General features: G+C 37.0%; 2 protein-coding genes across 2 annotated transcripts in view; one reads left to right on the forward strand and one right to left on the reverse strand.

Annotated features, from left to right (window-relative positions):
- Positions 1-18525, reverse strand: part of LOC133528277 (sodium/potassium-transporting ATPase subunit alpha) — an 81027-nt gene extending 62502 nt beyond the window's left edge. Inside the window, exon 1 of the mRNA XM_061865596.1 lies at positions 18473-18525. Coding sequence (XP_061721580.1) covers positions 18473-18496 — 24 coding nt within the window. The 5' untranslated portion in view covers positions 18497-18525. The remainder of the gene's footprint in view (positions 1-18472) is intronic.
- Positions 18526-18857: 332 nt separating this feature from the next.
- The window catches only part of LOC133528623 (alpha-mannosidase 2), a 32337-nt gene continuing 27077 nt past the window's right edge, over positions 18858-24117 (forward strand). Inside the window, exon 1 of the mRNA XM_061866070.1 lies at positions 18858-19573. The gene's annotated coding sequence lies outside the window, so the exon portion shown is untranslated. The remainder of the gene's footprint in view (positions 19574-24117) is intronic.

Genomic DNA, 24117 nt, shown 5'->3' on the forward strand with positions numbered 1-24117 from the left:
TGACCTACTTATACAACGTTGCATACAATATTTTTCCTACGAGTCAACAAAAATAAATCTTAATTTAGGTAAACAAATTACAGCAAAAGTATATAGCCAAGACGCGCGAGCATACCTTGTTCCGCGCCCGACCCGCCCCGGGCCGCGGCCGGCCGGTCGGCGACACCCCCTCGTAACTCATGAGGCCCTGGTACTTGCTACTTGCTAAATTAATATTTTGGACAGTTTTTTCTCAATTTTGGCCACCGTAGCCTACGGAGACTAACAAGCAACGCTAAGCGGTCTTCGTAGTCTATGGGTGTTGCTATATTACGGGTGTCACATGCGTGTTTCTGACTTATGAAGTAATTATTTTTACTATGCAACCAAATGAATATTTTGTAAGTTTGTTAGGTTGGTAGCCATTAATCGCAGTAACGTTATAGCTTATAAAAGCACAAGAGCTTTTATGAGGAATAGACAATATAGACTTTTCTTGAAACCTTTTATGTATGTTCTTATATTCGTGTTAATGAATGCATAAATGACAGATAACAGTAGAGGAGTAGGAAAATGTAATTTAAACAATTGGAGTTGTATTTCTAATGTTTCGTTCGATTTCAAAACAAAAGAAATTCAACTTCACTATTGATTTAAAATTCTACTTAATTTTTGTATGTTATCTAATATACTGGTAGTGGTATATAACGAAAGATCCAGTGTGAAACAAAACAGATGCTTGGCAGTAATAAGTCCTACTATTTCAGTTAACAGTACAGTACCTATATCTTACCCCTTGTAAAGATAACGACATATAAAAATTGATTCAAGTTTATATTGTCTCAAAGGGGCCCATTGATTACCAGTTCGCCGGACGATATCGGCCTGCCAGTTATTCGCAAAAGCTGACAATCGCGAATAACTCAATGGGCCTCTTTATGATCGCTTCAGTCTGACCGAAAATCAAAGAGAACGAGAAAGATTTTGAAAATCATTATATGTATAATTGCATATACTCGTACTTTTAAAATGTCCCTATTAACGTTGTAATAGAACGGATTGAAATAACCAGACACAAGTATATTTTCGACGAACGAGTTATGTAAACCGCATGAAGTTTAAAGTTCGCAAAGTTGAAAATATGCTTCCGTGCGCAGAAACACAAGCGAGACGACTGAAAATAGTCAATTTGCAGTAAATCACAGAGCTTGATGTTGGCAAGTGAAAGGCCGTAAGAATATGTTAAAGCTCTAAAACGCTAAAAAAAGTTTGGTATCCGTAACCATTTTGAAAAGATCAGAAGAGAAGACTATTGAAATAACGGAGGTTTATCGTTTTCTTTTTTATAGGAAAGCACTGACAAAACTTGCGTAACGGGTTTTCTGTGCATTTGTGCAAAGGGTATCACAATAAAATTCCGGGGACTTCCAATTCCCCGTGAAGTCAACATGTTCTTAATTCGATGATAATTTCTAATTTCACTTGTAACCGTACCAAGATTTTTATAATAAGAGTATTTCCAACGCTTTTTCGCTTCAGCCACAAATCGCCATTCGCAAAAGGAAATTATTTTTATGATGCCGTCTTAGAACAAGACAAAACGGTTTCCTTTTTATAAATTTCGAAATAAAACAGCTCTACAAAGTTCACACATACCCGTTCACATACACATTCGTTTCAGTAAGGCAGAATGCATGTTCTTTAGCACTATTTCAACGTGGATTCCCGTTTGTAGATCGTTAGGCAATTGTTTATTAGACCTAATTATGGTAGCTGAAGATCGTTGAGGAAAGTTTCGCTGTGAATTTTAACTAGTTTTACGTTTAATACGAACTTTGTTAGAATGAATAGAAATCGTTTTATTAAAATAGTATTACAATTTTATTATACTTAGCAGTACCTGACATATAACCTGTTTTAAAAGTATTCTTAACTTCAGGAAAATGCTTGAGATTATGGTTTCCTTTTAAGATTGTCTTTCAAAAAGGTATGCCTGTATCACCATGTATAGTCAATATGGTCAATATTTGATTATCCATATAAGCCAAATTAGAGAAGTGTTTAATCCTTTTAAATAAAAGTTACAATTACAATAATTGTGCTTCGCGAGACTGCAACCAAAGCGAATTAAATTTGCAACACCTAAGACACCAAGAACTACGAACTGGCATCTTTAAAATGACTGCAAACTAAAATTGTCTCCAATTTTGCTCGAACATGCACAAACGCGCTTTGCGAAAACCAAGCCACCGCGAAACTTAAGACGACCTTATTTACAATACCTACATCTTAACCTAAGGCACTAAAAACTGAATATTACGTGAACGCAAATCATAGTTTTTACATCAAAATCTTCAAAATTACAGGAGGTCGGTTGATTTTATAATGTAAAATAGTTACCAATTTGGCTCGAAAACATCTACGAGTGAATTTACAATATCTATATCTCAACCTATTAAGGCACCAAAACGGAATATTAAATGAACGCAAACCTTAGTTTTTACATCAACGAAAACCTTCAAAATTACATAAGTTGATTTCATAATCTAAAATAGTTCCCAATATGGCTCGAATACACCTATGAGCTTTGCGAAAATCAAGTCACCAAAGAACTTGGTTGTAACCAAGGCGACCTTATTTTCAATCATACCTCTTAAACTAAGGCACCAAAAACCGAATATTACATGAACGCAAACCTTAGTTTTTATATCAATGAAAACCTTCTTGAAAATTACATAAGTTGATTTCATAATCTAAAATAGTTCCCAATTTGGCTCGAATACACCTATGAGCTTTGCGAAAACACAAGTCACCAAAAAACTTAGTTGTAACCAAGGCGACCTTACTTACAATTCATCTTAACCTAAGGCACCAAAAACTGAATATTACATGAACGCAACTCTTGGCAATTCTAACATTAACGAATACCTTTCTCAGAATTACAGAAGGTTGGTTGATTTCATAATCTAAAATAGTTCCCAATTTGGCTTGAATGCACCTACGAAGTTACATAACGCGTGACCTGCGCGATCGATGGAGTTGCCGACCCCTTTGCCGACCGATGCACCGAGCTGGCCCGGGCTTTTATACGTAGCTCTTATCTGGAGTCGTCTAAGACCTATTTTGCCATGCTGGCTGATGTTGCAGCTAGGTGGTGTTTGTCGACCGGTGGCGTGTTAAAAGGAGTTTTTAGTTTTGTAAAAAATAATCGCTTACATAATTTAATGCCTTCTTCAGCATTTCCAGTTTACTGAATGGTAATTTTCTTTATTTTAATTCGGTAGCAATATGCACAAAAGTCTATAAAAATACCGAAATCATAGGCGTGCCTGCCTGTAACATTTCAGTTGTTTTGTTTTCTCCAAGGCCCCATTACCAGGCGATTCAGTCAAAAAATCCTGTAAATCCTAGCGATAACGTCATCAGTACTGTAGTATGTTGACTAGATTGACCAAGAAAAATATTTCACAAAAATATTTTCCGAGGAAAGCGCTATTTTCTCGAACGTTCGGAGTTTGAAGTCTTTAGCTTTGACAAAAATGAGACCATATTCCAAGACGTGATGTTTACACACTTTTAAACATTTTGTAATATGTAACAAGCAAATGCTTCCGTTACCCCAGTCTTATAGTTGTTGAACTATGTTTTATAACTGCTGAATGCGTAGCCAACGTGCCAATCCTTTGCTCCGTAGTGAACGAAACGCAACTGTAACTGTCGCACTAATATGGATGATGACGCTACGCTACGGAGCGTTAACGATTGGCATGATGGCTAAGCACCCTGGTATGATTATTGCATAAAGGCCGAAAAAAAAACTTGTCACCTCATCGGAGAGACATACGTACTAGAGTGGGACCAAACTCTACATGGCTCTATAATTGCATATTAAGTGTGGCCATGTCACCATTAATGTTAAATTTATATGAAAATATGATGTTAATGATGACTTTCCTCACTTGGTTCTGTTAAAATCGGGTGCAAATATATTTAACGGACTCTAGATATTTAAAATAAACCGGTCGGGCCATGCTCAGAGTAGGGTTCCGTAGTTACTCTTCCGTCACAATAAGCTAAACTGGAGCTTAAAGTATGGTAGATTGTTAAACAAGGGATGAACTGTGGGTGTTCGTCTTTTTACTATGAAGGGGAAACTTTTTGCGATAACTCAAAAACAGCTAAACTGATCATATCCGCTATAGTTTTCATTTAATGTCTTTCTTTCGCCAACAAACCGCATAAGCAGTTTGGCGAGTAACTTTAAAATTGATTATGTATATGTGCCTTTGAAAAATAAACTAGTTGACTACGGAACCCTAAAAAATAAGACCTTAGCTCTATGTACTAGCTAAGGTACCTACGGTTAGGTATTATCTAAAGCCGTTCAGAATCCTGGTACGCCGAGTCGCTATCTGTAATCGACTAACCTACTTCCAATGCTGAATAAGATAAAAGGGAAGCTAACATCTTCAGGTTTTCAATTATGGAATGCAAAACCAATTTCAATATTGAGTTTACTCCGGAGTTCTTCTTATATAAAACTTCTAGTTACATAAACCATAATTACAATACTAAACCGGCAATATTATGAGATTTTTTTTTTATAACACGACTTTTTTATTCAGGTATTCACTGTGGTGATAGAGAAGAAAGTTACAGCCAGTACCTATGACGCATCTTCAGGAGGCCTAAGAATATTACTCACCATTAGGAATAGAATAGAATATAAATAATTTATTCGGAAGCACAAACACAAAAGACAAAACTATACACAACAGAAAGTGCCACGAAAATTCACGAAATGGTCTCCGACTTCTAGCGCTGATCTTACTATGGAACCAGGAACACAACACTACAAACCTACAAAATAACTAGCAGTATTATTTTGACTGTGGCCTTTTGAAAGGTTTCGGTACATCCCGGGTAGGGTTGACACGCCTTTGCTCAATGACAAGAGAGTTTTTGGCCAAGTTGTTGTAGGTAGGTATACAAATTTAAAATGCTTAGTGAAATAGGCGATATATTACACGTTACCAGAAGGGGGGTGACAGGGGAGGGACGAAAAATGGCTTACGCTGTCAACACACCAGTGGATGCGGATAAGCCGGTAGGGGAGTATATCACCTATACACAACATTTACGAGTGATTTATGTCGGATTATAGGGAACTTGCACCATTTCATTACTTTCCCCGATGTGTTTAGTTAAATTATACAAAGAGATAGGGGAAAACAATAAAATAGAATGAAAATGTAGTAACGATATTATTGTATCTATAAAATAGACACCTTAAATAAGAAGATAAATGTTTCGTTTTCGGACTTAACAATAATACAAACAGGCCTAGGTCATTTAAAAAGAAAGTAAGCAGCGTACTACTAACTAAATTTAAAAACACAATAAAGTAAAAGTAAAGTAATTTATTAAGAAACAAGTTTAATATGTACCTCGTGTGTTCATAAGTTTTGAGACGCATTTCAAACCTTAAATTTTAAACAAAAACGTACTGGTAGCTTGCCGTGGCTGTTTCAGAATTTGAAATTGGAACGTTTTAATTAAGAAAAAATTTTATTTTCTTTTTGTTGTCATTGTTTGTCAAAATGGCGGCGAAGAAACAATTGCGCTGTACTGTAATTTCATTGTATAAGGCGGGGAAAAAACCAATGGAATTTTTTAACGAATTAAAGAGTATTGGAGCTAGTCGCAATTTTGTATATTATACTATAAAGAGGTACAAGGAGACACAAAAGATTGACGACCGTCCAAGAACTGGCCGTCCGCGATCTGTAAGGACTCCTGCTAACATAAAGATGGTCAAAGAACGAATTCGTCGAAATCCGTGCCGCACGCAGAAGAAGATGGCTCTTCAGACTGGCATTTCGCGTATATCGGTAAATAGAATACTTAAATATGATCTTAAATTAAAGGCGTATAGTAAGAGAAAAGTGCATTATCTAAATGATCGTCTACGGAAATTGCGGCTCCAACGATGTCGGATGCTGCTTAAGAAGCACGATCCTAGAAAATTTTTGTTCACGGATGAGAAGATATTTACCGTCGAGGAAAAATTTAACAGGCAGAATGATAAAATCTATGCCAAAAGCTCAAAGGACATTCCGTCTAACGTGCGAAATATCCAACGCACACATCATCCGGCTAGCGTTATGGTATGGTGGGGGGGTTTCATATGAAGGCGTTACGCCACTCCACTTTTGTCACCAAGGTGTCAAAGTCAAAGCTCAAAATTATCAGAGTGACATTCTAGAGAACGTTGTAAAACCCCTATCTACCACTCTATTCGCTGGCAAGGATTGGATTTTCCAGCAAGATTCTGCACCATCACATAAAGCGAAATCTACACAAAAGTGGCTAAAAGAAAATTTGCCCAGATTTATTAGTACTGAGGAATGGCCTTCTTCAAGCCCAGACTTAAATCCTTTGGATTACTCTTTGTGGACGGAATTGGAGCTAAGGGTATGTCGAAAGTCCCATCCAAACCTTCAGGCCCTGAAACGGGCATTAGTGAGAGAAGCGAAGCGTATCCCTATTGAAAAAGTACGTGAAGCAATTGAAGAGTGGAAACCACGCTTAAGAGCCTGTATTAAAAAAAAAGGTGGACATTTCGAGTGAATTCTATTTTTATTTTACTAAGACAATGTTGTTTTATTAACCCTATGACTGTATCATAAAAATAAATTCTTTTCATTTATATAATTCGAGTATTCATTTTGTCTCAAAACTTATGAACACACGAGGTATACATATTAAACTTGTTTCAGACATAGTAATAGTGATTCTTAAGTAATGACAAACAAGATAGTACACAGTGCTGTATTGTCTTGTTTGCCAGTGCTATTGCTATTAATATGAATATTAATAGCTATATAAGATAAGGAACCTTCACTTAATGTTATTTGGAGCCTTGTCTGCCAACAAACCATACTCTGGTTTGGCGGAAGTTGTAATTTAGTTTTAAGGTTTGTCTTTTGAATAAACATTTATTTCATTTCATTTCATATTGAATTTAGATGCAAACGAAAGAATGAGCTGTAAAACAGTGTAAATATCTGTATATATGGATTAATGGAACGCAAATACATATTTCCTTTCAGAATTTTTATCACTACTGGATATAGCAAAGTATATGCATACGCAATAGAGTAGTCGGAAAGTAAACTCTAAAACAATATCGCTTGCAGTGAGTTGATGGCTGAAACGCAAGCAGGGAAGAAATATTTTCCGAAATACTTTTATCTTCGTAATCCGATACAGCACACTGGGTAGATGAAGGACCGTTTTACAAAGTAAAGGAAAATCCGATATCGGCAAAAAGCGGGGAAGATGTACCGTTAGACTCCCATCATGTCTGTATCATCATTCATCTTTAAAGATGAGCCCTCATTACTCGCAGAATTTATTCAGTAACATGCGTCATAATTCCGATACTGAGTTAGAAATCGTTTTCAACAGACATGATGGGAGCAGCGGTATCATGGTCGCATTTTTATCACCTGTCATGCCATGCATCACTTTCGCACTTACATACTTGTTGGAACGTGACAGGCATGGTGACAAATGATAAAAAGCCGACCATTTTAGCCCAGCTGGGTGTAGGATGAAATAGGTAATTTTACCATGTCAAAGATATAAATAATAATAATTCAGCCTATATACGTCCCACTGCTGGGCACAGGCCTCCTCTCATGTGCAAGAGGGCTCGGGCTATAGTCCGCACGCTAGCGCAATGCGGATTGGGGACTTCACATACACCTTTGAAGTTCTTCGCAGATGTGTGCAGGTTTCCTCACGATGTTTTCCTTCACCGAAAAGCTAGTGGTAAATATCAAATGACATTTCGTACATAAGTTCCGAAAAACTCATTGGTACGAGCCAGGATTTGAACCCACGACCTCCGGATTGGTCAAAGATATACAGGAAAGAAATAAATGGACAAAATTTGACTGTAATGTTGATGTGGAACTACTTACAATTAGTATAAAGAACGTTATTGGCAAGTGCCAATGTTCTTTATACTAAGTAGTTCACATCTTAATCTAAGATCTAACACCTGCACTTTTTTGTATTGTCATTTAAGATGAAATTAAGGAAGAAGGTCCATTTGTTATGGCACATGTTCCTTACAATAAGTCCTTGGTCCCGAAAGCTACTGTGTTATCATAATGTCTGCCGATTACGACAAATTGTCTCCGGCGAGGGACCAATTAGGTAGTCGTTTGGCAGTTAAAGGTTATTCTTATCTCAATATTTTCCTTCGCCAGACACATTTAACTTTTTATGCTACGCAGCGGGTGGAACAAGGTCACCGGAGCTCATGATTGTCAGGCAGCAGCTTGTAGTGTTACGCAACCTTCCCAGGGTTCGATGTTAGAGACCTGTAAATTTCCGCAAAATATGTTGAGGCGACGACATTGCGTGCGCCAGTCTCGCAGAGATAAGCCACCCCAACGGCAGAAATGCGTAAAAAGGTTTGGTGCTACATAAAAAGAACTTTATATAGTATCTATCTGTATAAGGCTTATTAAACTTGAGCGAGATTATAGTAAACCTGCAAATTTCGATTAGATGTTCGCTACCTGATTTATCTTTAGGATTGAAGCAACTTTTTAATAGCTTATTCCAATATCTTGTATTAAGCCTCAGACAGCTGCAATATTCGATAAATATCAGATCATGTATTGAACTTGTCATTCAATACAGGTGAATTGAATAGATTACAAATGGGCCGTATATTTGTTCTCACCTCCCGTTTTCATTAGCCGATATTGATTTTCAATTACTGGCAGTCGAAGGGCCGATTTACTGGCGTCGCGTATGTTACGTTCATCCGCAAGATTAATCATAATGTTTTATACGAGGCAATAAATTGTATATAGGCTAAATTAACAACGTTTATAGATAAAGCCAAAGTGTAAATGGCAAAACTTGAACTTCTAACTAAAGAAGATTGGATACAGACGATCACAATAGTAATAATGACTATTATATAATTAATTATTGTAATGTATTATTAATGATTTTGAATGATAAACATTTAATAGCGTTCATTTGGATTTGATAAGTAAGTAATGTTTTATTTTCCTCGAGTTGGTGTGGTGAAATTTTTTGTGTTTTACTCGATAGAAAAGTTTGTTTAACCGTCGTGCCTTGAAACCCTGGCAACGCTAAAATTCTTTCGCTTGCTTGGGTATCAGTATTAAACAACAACTTGGCCCTTTATAAAACAAATAACTAAATATTTATGCATATATCAATATGTGGCGAGAAATTGAAATATGCCACCTCTCTCTATCTCAAATATGTTTATTGGCAGCTTTTCTCCTTGCATGTAGAATTATAAACGGCAGACCTTTTTGTATCTGTTCAAAATTCATCCCGTTCGCAATTCTCTTTGTTCCACCTTTTATCTGTGCCCTTACTTGGCAACATTGGCAACACACATCTACCTGTAATCTTTGCCTTATCCCGGCTTCGCAATTTATCTTGTCTGGCCACGTTATACGTGCCTACTGGCATTTCCTCCCGAGGGATTTGTTGATCTCAAATCACTGAAATATGCCTGTGCTGTAACAAGGTTAGCTGCTCAAGTAGGTATGTCGATTCTGGCGCTTCACCATATATGTTTAGGCCCTCGGCAACAATTTTACTGGTTGATCAATATCCTCAAGGTTCAGCAACAGTACTTCATCATGTAACTTCAGCAGCAAGTATTCGTGTTACACAGCCATCGCTATTTATAATGGGTTAAGATAATTATTTAGGCGCCCAATAACAATGTCTAAGCTTAATGACGTTCAAACGAGCCCAGTAGGCTTTGGCATTTGTTATCCAATCGACAAATAATAGCTGCTGGAAACGAAACCGACCAAATAGAACTAATAAACCCATATTTTATGAGAAACTTTTGTGACCGTTAAAATGTAGGTACTATATGAGCTGTACGAGAAGCCCCAAACACTAAAACTATCGATTTAACCCGAGATCTTTAAATCAAGGTTTTGTATTTTTCATTCTTATTAGTGGAAAAAAAATCGTTTTTGTAAATAAAACCTTTCTCCTAAACTACATAACGTAGTTTCCCTAGAAGAAACACTCCATCTTTAGATGATCCTTTTACGCTGTTACGTGATGGAGGGCGTGACATTAAAGGATGTTGCTGACAGCGCGTAATTCGAGACTTAATACTGTACTGTACAATAATTAAACTACCACAAAGAATATGAAATAATAAATAAGCTCGTTAATCGTTATATGCATATGCGAATGTAAACTTTTTAAGGTCCTGGGGGCCTAGACAAGATGACAATGGAACATCGGTAAAGGAATATGTATCGAGACGACAGTGGCTACGAAAAGTCACGTGACTATTTCCATACATTTTCAAAATTCGATTGGCTTCAACAATTATCTTGGGTAGGCCCTCTGGAATTATAAGCGTCCATAGGTAACCACCACCGCCTATAATCAAGCGGGATACACTATACACTTACTCGTATTTGCCAGTATTGTACTCCAATTCAAAATATTTCTTCACGGTGCCCATGAAAATGTCTGTATCCTTAACACAATTGCATTTCCAATTCATACGACTGTTATTTGTTAAGGAATTTTCTCCACAGAAAACCTTTCTCGTTTTTTTTTTTTTTTTTTTTGGGTAGTAAAATTTTCGGCATAATAATAAAAAAAATGTTTCTAGTTTTGGGTTTATGTTTGTTTGTATAAGAACCTGCAGGCCGGGCCTATTTCGTTATAATGGTCTCTACAAATCTTTCCCGAAGGTCGTGGCGAAAGTGCTACGTCTGAGACTCGTATTTCCCAAGGATGTTTGTTGGGTCCTGATGACTATTTTATACCCAAAATACTGTCATAGTGCCTTTTTCTTGAATATTAAAACTCGGGAGTCACATTTGTGTTTGAAATAAAAATTGTCTTGGTACTTTTTTGTTTCAGTTTAAAAATCTTTTTGTTGACGTTTTACAGCAGCATGTTATCTTTATCTAATATTTATCTTAGTCAAAGTTATGACTGACATCCTCTCACACAGTTACACAGTTTTACACCATGATCGGTGGTTAAATCTTACGCAGACAAAATAAACCTATTAGATTAAGTTATAAGTAGTATGCATCAATCTGTCATTTATTTTACTTATTGTTTGGTGTTCGGCTGTACTGCCTGTAATTTTCCTACAAACGCACATTACTCCAGTGAACTTTTCAAAGGGCAGTGTCAGCTCCAATGAGTGCTTATTTCATTTCATCGCGCTCCGCTGGGGATTGTCATGACCCTAATTTGACAAGATAATGGCCAAGGATTCTATTATATAATACAGTTATCTTTCAATATGATCACTCGGTTTAATATTGGCTTTCACGTGTCATGTCCAATTACATTATAAATCAGGGGTCTTCACAATTAGGCCCTTGCTTTTGGCCCGTAGAAATAATGTAAAAGAAAGAAAGGCCCTACCCAGATCAGTAGTCAATCGTACCAAATTTTTCTTTCTAAAATTATAGTATTATGTAGTTCCAAAAAAATATTATATTTCTAAGTCATTTCAGTGTGTCATTTATCTTAATATTCTGAGGTCAAATATTTGCAGGTACAATTAAATCTGCCTAGCTACCGCACTTAAAGAACAAAAGACGTTAGTAATATCCTCATTAACTGCGTTACACAACCCGCGACGGTCGCCACCCACGACCAGCGTTATTAGGACACGCTCTCATTCCACACATCCTGGGGAAGCGTGGTCACTTGCGTCAGCCGAGGACCTCGGGCTTGTGAGTAGAGAAACTTGACAGAGTGACAGTGTCTTACTGTAAGATTATTGCGGAGTGCAGAATCTGTATACCTATTAATTTTCTTTTCTGATGACACAGAGGGGGTCAACTTTCTGTCAAAGTCTAAGTCCCGTAAGGCATCTTATGTTTCTTTGTTAAAGAACTAATCTTAAATTCTGATTTATAAGTGCTAACACTTCCATCACACAAAGACTTACGAAGAAGATTAGCACGCCCTCACGTAGACAACGGAAGGACATCAGAGGTGGATCAGCAGGAGGGCGGCAATGTTAGTAATATTCGAAAAGCACTGGTGACCTCGTGGTAAGACGTGCAACTTTCAATCCGGAGGTCGGCGATTCAAACCTCAGCTCGCACCAATGAGTTTTTTGGGACTTCTGTACCTACGAAATATCATTTGATATTTACCAGTCGCTTTTCGGTGAAAGAAAACATCGCAAGTAAAACAGACTAATTTCAATAAGACCTAGTTTACCCTCTGGGTTGGAAGGTCAGATGACAGTTGCTTTCGTAAAAACTAGTGCCTATGCCAATTATTGGGTTTAGTTGCCAAGCGGACCCCAGGCTCCCATGAGCCGTGGCAACAATGCCGGGACAACGCGAGGAAGATGATGATGTTCTTAACTTCTGACCGATTACTATGCCAACAACAAATTAAGTGCAAGGATTTATCTTTTGTAAGAACTTGCTGCTTAGTAGTCTTTTATTTTTTGTATCTGCCTAAGTCACTAATACTTAGCCCCCATTGGGTCCCACTGGGCAGGCCAGAAAAAAAGCATGCATACGCTCGATAGTAGTACTTTTCTCTTACAGCATGATTTGAAGCTGTTGCTCTATCACGTTGCTTTACTCGCATGCCTCAGTCTAGTCCGTGCAGACCATCTGTCAGACGCTCGCCACCGAGATATATAGTCTGGTACTTTGTCACCTTCGCGCCGCGATGAAGGGTTTGCAGCGATAAATCCAATGCAATTTGTCCAAGACAAGTGACCTTCTCTAGATAAGTATTGGTTTATTTATATGCTAGATCTCTACAGGAGACTACTCATCAATTTCGTTGACGGCAACCTTAACCTTTTTTATAGATTTATGCCAGTGGCGACCTCAAGACATAACTCATACGAAATACGAGTCGTTCGATTTTCGTATAAAATATTATTTTTTGTTGAAAGATTGGGCTTTACTATTATTTTTTCGATCTGAACATCAAGGTATTCGTGATTGTAAGTGTTTTCTACTTGTTTTGCCAAGCCGTGATCAGTTGCGAAACGTAGCATTGGATCCTTTTCCCTTAAGGTATAATGACGTCCAATGAGTCCAAATATTCAAGTTGAAACACGGCAAATTTACACGTTAAAAAACCTTTGTGTATATTAGAACTATTTTTTTTCATAAGCATAGCAGAATCGCGAGTACTATTTTTCTGGACTTACATCTACAGTGGCGCCAACTAGTGAGCACAAAAACGTCAATATCCAAGGAGGATAGGGGAAACGCGGACTACGTTTGTATAGAGATGCGGTCATTCACTATGTCTTAGTGACTTCGCTAAAATGAATGGTCTTCCACCAGCCTTGCAAACGTATTCACATAATATCCTAAAAGGGCTCCATTCCCCGCGCCCATTTCACTCATGGCTTCACGTATCCTAATTTGAGGAATTTCACACGCGGCCGGAGTCCGAAATTGACGCGCGGATTAACTATTGTTGTGTCATGTCCGTCATTACGACGGAAATTCGGATATTTAGGGCGGTTAATTGGTTCGGAAAATTAGGGAAGCTTTTAACCAACTCGTGTAATGTCCGTTGGACCAGGTGCGCTTATGCACTAGACGCGCCTGAAAAAGTTTAAACGGAGGTTAAAAAAAGAATTGTATAGAAAAGTTGGCAGCGATTAAAGACTACGATTATATTTTCTTTTTCTTTGCTTGCTTGTTGCATTTGCAACTCTAGATGTTTCGCACCCCATTCAACATAGAAGAGTAAGTATATTACACTAATGGGGATATTATCTCTTAATCCCCTTTCTTAATCATAGTATATAATGAAGGTACCCTATCTTCCAGAGTTACATCACACCTCCGCCATAAGCTTATTAGTCATAAGTTTATTACTTGACATCAGAAACACAGGACTTATACCAACTAAGCAAGTAGTAGTCGTCTTTGCTAGCTGGAGATACTCTCAAAGTTGGGTTGCTATAAAAATTAGCAAGTTTATGTTGGCCTTTTTTTAAAGAATTTGTTTAATTATGCGAAAAATAAGGAAACTTTTCAACAGAAACTGAGCAAGCGCTTTAGAAACGCGCAAGTATATGTGGATACAGAATTCCTTTGTACATCCACACTAACGACTGAAAAATGAGGAGGTTATTCAGCGAGCGCCATTCATTAAATCCATGCATAATGTAGACCCACAATGTTGGGATGGGCGAGGACGTACCATTCATCCATTGCCAGTGTGACTAGTGACTATATTCATCAATTCGAATCATATCTGACCTTACGTTTGCAAATGGAGGGTTTTGTGACCCGTTATATAGTTACGTACGTTAGTATTATTTTTACATTATTTGTACAGACATTAGTACCTTGGTAGTTCTAGTGCGTGTGTCAACTTAGGTAAAGTTTAAGACTTCAATACCTATTGGTAAAGAAAACTGGCTAAAATCGGTCTTCGCAATTATATCTAAAGTTTGCAATTTGGTTTAGGTACATATTTTCAAACAGCCGAATTTCGACTGACCTAATATTGAATTTGTAGGTAACATACAAAAAAAATTATCTTAAGGAAATTGAAGAAGAATCATTCTTATTATAGAAAATTCTTTATAAAGTCGCCCGTCTTATGGTGGTATTTTCTTAGCAGTACAGTCACCTTCACCTGCGCTAATATGTTGTACAACGAAGGCCGCAAAAATATCTGACTCGATCTTATTTATAGAGCCAGAAGAGCGTGTCACAATTATTGTGGTCTTCGAAGAGTAACATATTATTGCAGGTGACTGTACGGATAAATTGATTGAGATCTATATCCGGGGTATCAGAGTTATTCGCAGTGTTAGTAGTGGTAGTTACTATAACTGTTCCAAATTATAGGTATCTATTTCAAAAGGACTCAGAGAAAAACGCATTTAACCAATTTGCAAGACCGAAGTGTTTTGTACGGTCGCGGAAATTGATTCACTGATCACAATTGATAGCACTAAAAATTTCAAAAAATATACCTAACAATTTGCAGGGGACCCTTGGAAACAGAACCACCGTATATAGAAACGAATCCCGTTGCCTACAAAGTCCTAAACGTCTCAGTTGCCGCGGATGCCGTGCTAACCTTGACGGCGATGAGCGGTTCTTGGAGCTCTGTCCTTTGACACAAATGCGGATGTGCTCAATTGGCCCGCCCGTTATCGAACCGCGCTAAACACGGCGCAAGGCTGCGCTAGGGTCTTCCGACCAGAGTCTAGCCCGGGGGTCTCTGCTGCAATTGCGGCTCTTCAAGACACCCAAACAACCCGTAAAGACATCTTTCAATACTAGATCAAATCCACATCTTACGAGAACAATTCCATCAGAGGTCAAGTCTTTAGATTTCACTGCCCTTAGGCAAAAATAAAAAGTATTGAAATGCTTTGGCAATAATAATGGCCTTGGTTAAAATTAAGGAATAAGAGAGGTTTCAGACTAGCGTATTTTTCTGCGACTATACGGCCGTTTCGGCGTTACGAGCTTACACGCGCGTTACATTTCCCTAACATTTGGTTTTTATGAGTTTACACGCGCGTAACTTTTCCTTACACTTAGTCTATAAGAGTTTGGCTGCGGTTGGCTTTTCAAAACTTTGCCGACACACGAGATCTGGGGAATTGTAGGAGACCCTCACAGGCCGGCGCTCTGTGCAAAACACATAGCATAAATTGGATGCCTTAAGCATTTCTAGACCATCACTCTATCATCCATCAAATTGACATTCGGGACCTTTTACATCTCCAGATTGAATGTATTATTGACCTTAGAGACTATACATCTCTGTTGTATTGTAGTAATTAATTATTTTAAGATTATTAATATTATTATAATGTAATGTTTACCCAGGTATTGGCTGTTGTATTTATAAATGTTGCTATGTATTTTCATGTCACTGAATGTGAATTGTATTGACTTGTAAAAGAGCCCTTGACTTGCTTGCAATTTTACATTTTAAAAAATCCTGAGACTGTGGGGCGTAGATGTAAGGCCTAAGCAACTGTTTAATTTGGTTGTAAGTAAATCTGACATTGGCATACCTTCTTAGTTACGTCAAACATACAAAGCTTGTGATCTGACTGTAGTTATAAAAGAAAGCCAATAGCATGATGTACAAATCTCAGAGGCTATGACTGCTTGTGTCTAATAATCTGGGATAATCCAAGTTCTCCTAGTAGCATTATCTTGTTTATTTTTGCAATTTGCATATATCTTTGTTTGAAGATGGACTACTTTTTATTATGTAAAAAAAACTACACTAGGTCTCTCTTTATTTTTCTCATTTTAGCATTTATCCCAATTGTATGCTCTAGTTATAACTATAGAAACAAGGCTTCAAGAGCCTGTTCTATTCAACAGTAACCAAGCAGAGTTCGTGGATTCATGACAGATAGTCAATATACTTTTTATCGGATCCCTTTGTTTAACATAATTATTGAAAGTCATAATGTAATGATAGTCAGATTATCATTAATTATAATTCTGAAACTGACAAAAATGACCTCTTCATGTTTTAAGTCAGAAGTTATTTTTCTATGAAATTCCATTTCGGGAGAAAACGTTTTCCACTAACTAAATCTTAACAAATCTCAAAGTGATTTGTTAAGATTTCATTGTCGATTGCATCAGCATGATATATTCTAGGTGTAATTTTTTATTTGTTTAGCAAATTTTGAAAAATAGGAAAACCTATAAACCTAATTTTTTATTATGTCAATAACATACTAAAAAATCATGGAGAAAGGAAAATGTTTAGAAGAGGAAAAACGTTTTCTCCTTTTGTATTGACAATCATGTGGTATACTTCCCTCTTAATCAAGCAATTCTTGTATATATATTTATATATTTCGGGCATCTTGAAAACGGCTCTAATGATTTAAATAAAATTTGCTATAAGGGAGTTTACGGAAACGCAAAATCGACCTATTTAGGTCCTGTCTCTGGGAAAACGCGCATTTTAGAGTTTTAATATTTTTTTCGTCACCCAGATATTAAATAAATATTACAGGACATCCTTACACAAATTGGCAAAATATTATTTTAAATATTATAATATACAATTAGTTAATTACATAACACCTAAGACTAAGAAACAAATATCTGCAAATCAGAAAAACCTAAATAAAATCAATGGTATTTGAACCCATCAGCTTCATGGGCAGGGCCACTACTGCCCATGCCAAACTGATTGTCAAAGCCTAGTCAGTTTTATGATGTTGATATTAATAAAGTTACTAGCTAAGAGCAGAGAACAGAGCCTTCAAACTTTGGGTCCAAGGTCCTCAACCAACCTCTGCTTCTTACTAGCCTTTTTTAGATGATCATAATCTGATAAACCTTAGTAATAATAGACAACTTTCAATAAATATATTTCATTGTGTCTGGGTTAAACAACATGTAAAGAAATTAGGAATTGTACAGTTGGTTTAGAATATTATTATTCTCAAACATCATCAGAAATGATCACATTTTGTTTATAAATCGAAGACACAAAGTGCCCAAAATGTATCCCAGCGTCGACAATACAGCACCCCAGCATGGATACAGCAGACAAAAATGAAATTCTTGTGCTGAGATTGTGAAGAAAAGTACTATGTATTTCTCAATGGGAACAGGCTTTTTCTGACTTAGACCTTTTTTTTGCCTTGGTACCTCATCAGAAGATGCCCTACTATCCATCCCTTGCCAACAATGTACTAATGCACCCTGTGTATGATATAGATTGAACTAACAAACTGCTTATTGTTTAAACACAATACAGAAATTGTATGGCTTGTTTGTGCAAAATTTTAATTAAATATTTTGCCCTCTGCAGCAGGTAATACTATAGGGTACCTATATAATAAGGCATTTTTCATAAATTCTGATAAGAAATGGAATGTGATCACAACATTTGAAAATTCTTCTTTATGTAGCTAGTAAAATAGTGTAGTTCTTTATATTAAAGTTAATTTTTAATGCTTCATTTGGTCATATTTCTAGTTTACGATTAAAGTTCTTCGAGAAGCCAGTCAGCTGATTGAACTTAAAGAGTGAAAGAGGCATATTTAAAAGTTACGTATTATTCGAATAAGTTAAATTCAAATACCGGCCGTCCATATTATAATGCCTTCTTTATGAATTAAAATCAACTATAAAGTCGCTGATTTCGACAAAAATATGTGTCATACTGGTGCGTTGTTAAATGATCTATCTGTTTAACGTCAGATAATTCAATCTTTGTGTGATAATAGTCAAATAATTCAATTCCAACTGGACATCTACCAGGGCGTGGCCTTTTCTATTAAGATACATTATAAAAGAGATATAAAAGTCCTAGAAAAAAGTCATCTTACAATACACATCACATTGCGTAAAATGCATCAACATTCAAGATAATTATGGAAAGAAAATAAGGAAAAAACTAAGAAATATTCAGTACTCACGTCAAGAGACTCCTTCGACGCCATTTTTTACAAACAATTTGATTTGACGTTTGAATCAAAATCGATAACAAAGCACAGTGCGTTTTGATATCGTTTTGCACGACAATTTCATATTTATTAAAACGTGTCCAATATAGTCTAAATCTATTTTAAATTATAATTTGTGCTCTATATTGTTCAAACCTACACAGTTTAATCAACAAACGTAAAGTATTTTCCTATCATTATTTGTTGCAATTCGAATTTCCCCTTAAATTAAAATCATCGACAATAACAATATACATAATGGATATATACAGATGATTACTATAACTAGCTTATATCTAAAATAGGCCCTTGAGGCATTGTACCAAGGATCTAGATGGCAACTTTTAGTAAGGTCGGGTTTTCAGGCCGTAAAGGCTTAAGTGCCAACTACATTCACACTTCCGATATCGGGCCTGATAATCGCTTTCCGTCTCACGGAATATCAGCACATCGTTAACAATATTAGAAATGTAATTAATACTTTGTCTAATTGCCAAAAAGGCATGTCGGGTATCGGGAAGTGTGGATGTAATTGGTCCTTTATTACTAGAGTGAGACCAAGATAAGTTGGCAGCGATTTTGATAGCCGAGCCTGTGCAAGTTTTAAATAAACGTCATACTTTCATAGATGTTTGACATTAAAAATAAGTTATTTAAAAAATAACTATTAAGTGTTATTTTAAATAACACTTGCACTCTCTGGGCTGCCAAAATTGCTGCTAACTTATCTTGGTTTGACTCTATTTATTATGACATCCTTCCTGCCATCGGACCATAGGTAAATCCACAACAGTTGGCGTGACATCCATTTTGCACATATAAATATAGTAAGTGACAGGAAGGCTTTAAAGTAATAAAAGCATTATACGTCAAAATATATTTGTCTCTGGGAAACTTCAAAATGACACTGACAGTGTTGTGTCGAGTGGACGATAGATTATTTGGCTCGATTCTTGCTTTATTTTTATTGCAATGAAATAAGAATATTTAAGGTGTAAATCTCGTTAATACTAAGCCTTTAAAATGTAAATGTGTCTTTGCAGTTAAGTGTACAGATCATATAATAATCAAAGAGTAAGTTTTCGTGGTGTTCATTAATTTTAAACTTTAGTCGTTCCAGCCGCTTGTTATCAGTTGTAATAACAAACTGTAATTGAACGATTTACGTTCGTGTCGTTCTTGCGATAATCCGTTTCTCTACAGGTCTTAAAATGTCACTACAATCGTGTAAAATCAATACTAAAGTCGCGTTATTGTTTATATGTTATTGGTTCGAAAAGCGTAAATAATTTCGTGCCGGCGTGTCCTTTAGTCGGTGGGAGTGTCAACAATGCATTCAAATATGCACCAGTTACGAGCAGAATGTAATTTATACTGTAAATATTATTGAAATGACATGTACGAAAATGCAGTAGTTTATTTTGTAGCTGTTTCATAGTTAAATATGATCTGTGTAGCGGATGACACGTTTCTATATTACTGTAATTATGAGAAATAAGAAATCTAGTGGGTCAAGGACATATTGGTAAAATTGGAAGGTCATTTTTTCAATAAAGTATATTATCTAACTTATTTTTCTCTATATTTTTTTAATTTTAATTTTATGTAGTTAAGTTGGAAGTTAGTTATAATGTCTTAAATTTAATTGTTAATAAATAAATAAATATAGGACATTCTTATACAGATTGTATACTTTATTTGTGTAGTATATGTATTATATTGTATTATCTACTTTTTTCTTTATTTTGCACCACCTGTTAACTTCGCTTCATTCGCCATCTCACTATCTGAAGGTTGTCTGGAAGAGATCGCTGTTTAACGATAAGTCGGCCTGTTGTTACCTACCAATTTATACATTTTCTCAATTTCTGTCTTTCTTTGTAGTGTGCAATAAAGAATTTTATTATTATTATTATTGTACTCAGACAAACTCGAATACATAAAAAAAACCCATGACTCAGGAACATATATCATAATCATAACTATATATAAACTAAAAAAAAACTGTGCTCATCACACAACTAATGTTAATGTTAATAATGTTAATGTCTGGTTTCAGAAGTTAACCCCCTAATTCATAAAATCCTCTTGCAAACCTTTGTAAAATTTGTCTCTTTCTAACGAACAGATCTGTCATAATGATGGAAGGACAAACAATTAATACAGTGTAAATAAACTCTATATATTCACACTCAAGGAACCGGACGTTTTTTGACGCTATAGAGAGTTTTCGTTATATAGAGAGAAATTAATATAGAAGTAAAGCAACTACAGCAAATTCTTTTCAGTGTCTTGTTTTGGACCGCTCTGTCATGCTCATATTTCTGTATTCTATGAAAAAAAATAAAAAGAGATGAGTACTATTGCATGTCTTTTTAGTTGTAGATTACATTTACCATGAGAAAAATTAAAAACTAAATTTCATCTCACACAAAAACCTACACTCCTTCACATAATTTGGGGACAAAAAACAACACAACGAAAAGAATTTTGACCCAAATTTCGATATTATAGGGAGTACTCCCTATATGACGTTATATTATACGTAGTTATTCACACGCACATATTCATACATACATACACACATACCCTCACATAAACACTTTCACTTACATACAACTTCGCACGCAATATCGACTGGAATTTGGCAACCAACATCTTTAGACCAAACAAAATTAACTGGCTTTAAAAAAATTTCAACCATTTAAATCAGCGGGAAAAGATGGAGTGTTTCCGGCGCTTCTACAGCAAGGACAGGACCTCCTCCTCCCGCATCTGGCCAGAATATTCCGAGCAAGTTTCGCGTGGGGAATTATACCAGATAAATGGACTCGGGTCAAGGTACGATTTATACCAAAAGCAGGGAAGAAGGACTACTCACAGCCTAAATCCTTCAGACCTATTAGTCTAACATCGTTTTTACTCAAAACGATGGAAAGAATCATCGATCAGCACATTAGAGCCCAATACCTGGTGGAAAGACCACTAAGTGTAAACCAACATGCTTACCAAAAGGGAAAATCTACGGAGACTGCCCTACTTGACCTGGTTGACAAGGTGCAGAAAACCCTAGAGGACAAGCAAACCGCTCTATGTGCGTTCCTTGATGTAGAGGGTGCTTTCGACAATACACCCACAGAGACCATACTTAATGGTATGAAATCAAAGGGTGTTGACGAAACCACCACCAGATGGGTACATAGCATGCTCTCGAACAGAGTAGCCACTCTGACCCTCAATACTATAGAGCATGAATTTTATACCACAAAAGGGTGCCCACAAGGAGGCGTTCTTTCCCCTCTATTATGGACCCTGGCAGTGGACCAACTTCTTGCAATTATGTCAGGCCAAGACTATGACACACAAGGATATGCCGACGACCTTGTAGTCATCATCAAAGGCCCTTGCCTCCACACAATATCAAACCTAATGCAAGGAGCTCTAAACACAATATTCAAATGGTGTAGAGAAAATGACTTGTCCATTAATCCGAGCAAGACTGTAATAGTACCATTCACAAGGAAACGAAAGCTCGAAAAGCTCACAGAACCAAGACTTAATGGACAAATAATACCATTCTCAGACGAGGTCAAGTACCTAGGGGTCACTTTCGACCAAAAGTTAACTTGGAACCCTCACCTAAGAAATATTATACAAAAAGCGAAAATGGCCATGTGGTCATGCTGTCGAATGGCAGGAGCAAGATGGGGCATAAGACCCAAAATTGCTATGTGGTTATACACAGCGGTTGTGAGGCCCATAATTACCTACGCCTCCGCAGTCTGGTGTAACAAAACCAACCAAAAGACGGCAATAGAAACTCTAAACAGCCTGCAGCGAACGGCATGTTTAACAGCAACAGGCGCCTTCTCCTCGACACCGGGGGCGGCCCTAGACGCACTGCTGGATATTATACCACTCCACTTGCAGGTGCAAAAGGAGGCTAAGCAGTGCGTCTACAGAATATGCACGCTAAACAGGCCAAAATGGCGCTCTCAAGCATTAACCAAACTAAAGGCCTGGGTTTTTGCAAATAGAACCCTTAGCATGCCCACCGATGACACGCACACTGAATGTCAGTTTAATAAACTGTACACAGTAGAAATACCTCCTAGAGACAAATGGACCAACAACCAAATGTTCGTCGAAGAGGGAAGCCATATTTGGTACACGGATGGTTCCAAGAAAGGCATTGATGTAGGATGTGGGATCTATGGTGAGAGACCTAAGCTCAGAGCCAGCGTCAGCATGGGCACACAGGCCTCAATCTTCCAGGCTGAAGTCTACGCCATCAACAAATGTGCGGAGATTAACCTGGATAAAAACCTACGACACCAACATATCTACATCAACTCAGACAGCCAGGCTGCTCTGCTGGCACTAGAATCCCTTGAGTCAAACTCAAAACTAGTCCAGAACTGTAAAACAAACCTCAATGCACTGGCAAACTCCAACAAAGTCACACTTAGATGGGTACCAGGGCACTCCGACATTAACGGAAACGAAGAAGCGGACGAACTTGCTAGAAAGGGCGCAGACACACCCCTGGTCGGCCCAGAACCGTTCTGTGGAATCACAAAACGGGATGCATATTCACTGCTCAGCAATTTAGAAAAAATAAGGGCAAACGATTGGTGGAAGTTCGTAAAAGGACAAGAACACTCGAAAGCTCTAATCAAAGGGTTCAACAGCAAAAATGCTAGGGAGCTTCTAGGGCTCAAAAGACACAAAGTCTGCGCGGTGACCAGAATTTTGACTGGACACTGTAAATTGAACAAACACATGTTTCAAATCGGAAAGAAACAAGACGCGACATGCAGGTTCTGCCATGAGTCAGAGGAGACTGCAATGCACATTCTCTGCTCCTGTGGACCACTAATGTCAAAAAGAAGTACCCACCTAGGGCGGCACGTATTGCAACCCTATGAGGTACAGAACATTACGGCCCAAAGAATCTGGAATTTCCTGGATTCAACGGGCATCAGTAATGAACTTTAAAGGGCTGTCACAATAGACCAATGCCTGGTCGACGTGGCATTCAAAGGCCCACAAACCACAATAATAATACATACAACTTACTGAGACCTTTTTAACTGTCTTTGTACTTAGTTTGATAGTGAGTCATATAATAAAAAAATCTTATATTGATTTAGCTTTAACAATAATGTATTCTGTTAAAATAAGAACCGCACCATTTCGATACTTCTCTGAGATTATTTTTATTTATTTATTTATTTAATATTTATTGCACAATACATGAAGGTACAAATGGCGGACTTAATGCTTTAAGGCAGTTACAGGCTGAGCCTAGTGTGGGGATCAATGTACTGCTGCTCTTGTAATGCCAAATTCTTGAAATAAATATATTATTCTTATTCTTATATGGAGTTTACACTGTGGTTTGATTTGACAGACAGTAATTATTATGGGACCCTTCTTTTAGCTTTGCCCCAGTTACAATGAACATAATACATGCTATGTATTAGTAAAACTGTCATAATTATATTTTTGTCAGTTTGGCCCCTATCAATTAGGTTCTAAATATAGACAAGCAAGACTCCGAGCTAATATGAGACAATTTAGAAAAGCACTCCAAATTACACCCAATTATATAAATT

The sequence above is a fragment of the Cydia pomonella genome, chromosome 19 (assembly GCF_033807575.1).
Source record: "Cydia pomonella isolate Wapato2018A chromosome 19, ilCydPomo1, whole genome shotgun sequence".
Classification (NCBI taxonomy): Eukaryota; Metazoa; Arthropoda; class Insecta; order Lepidoptera; family Tortricidae; genus Cydia; species Cydia pomonella.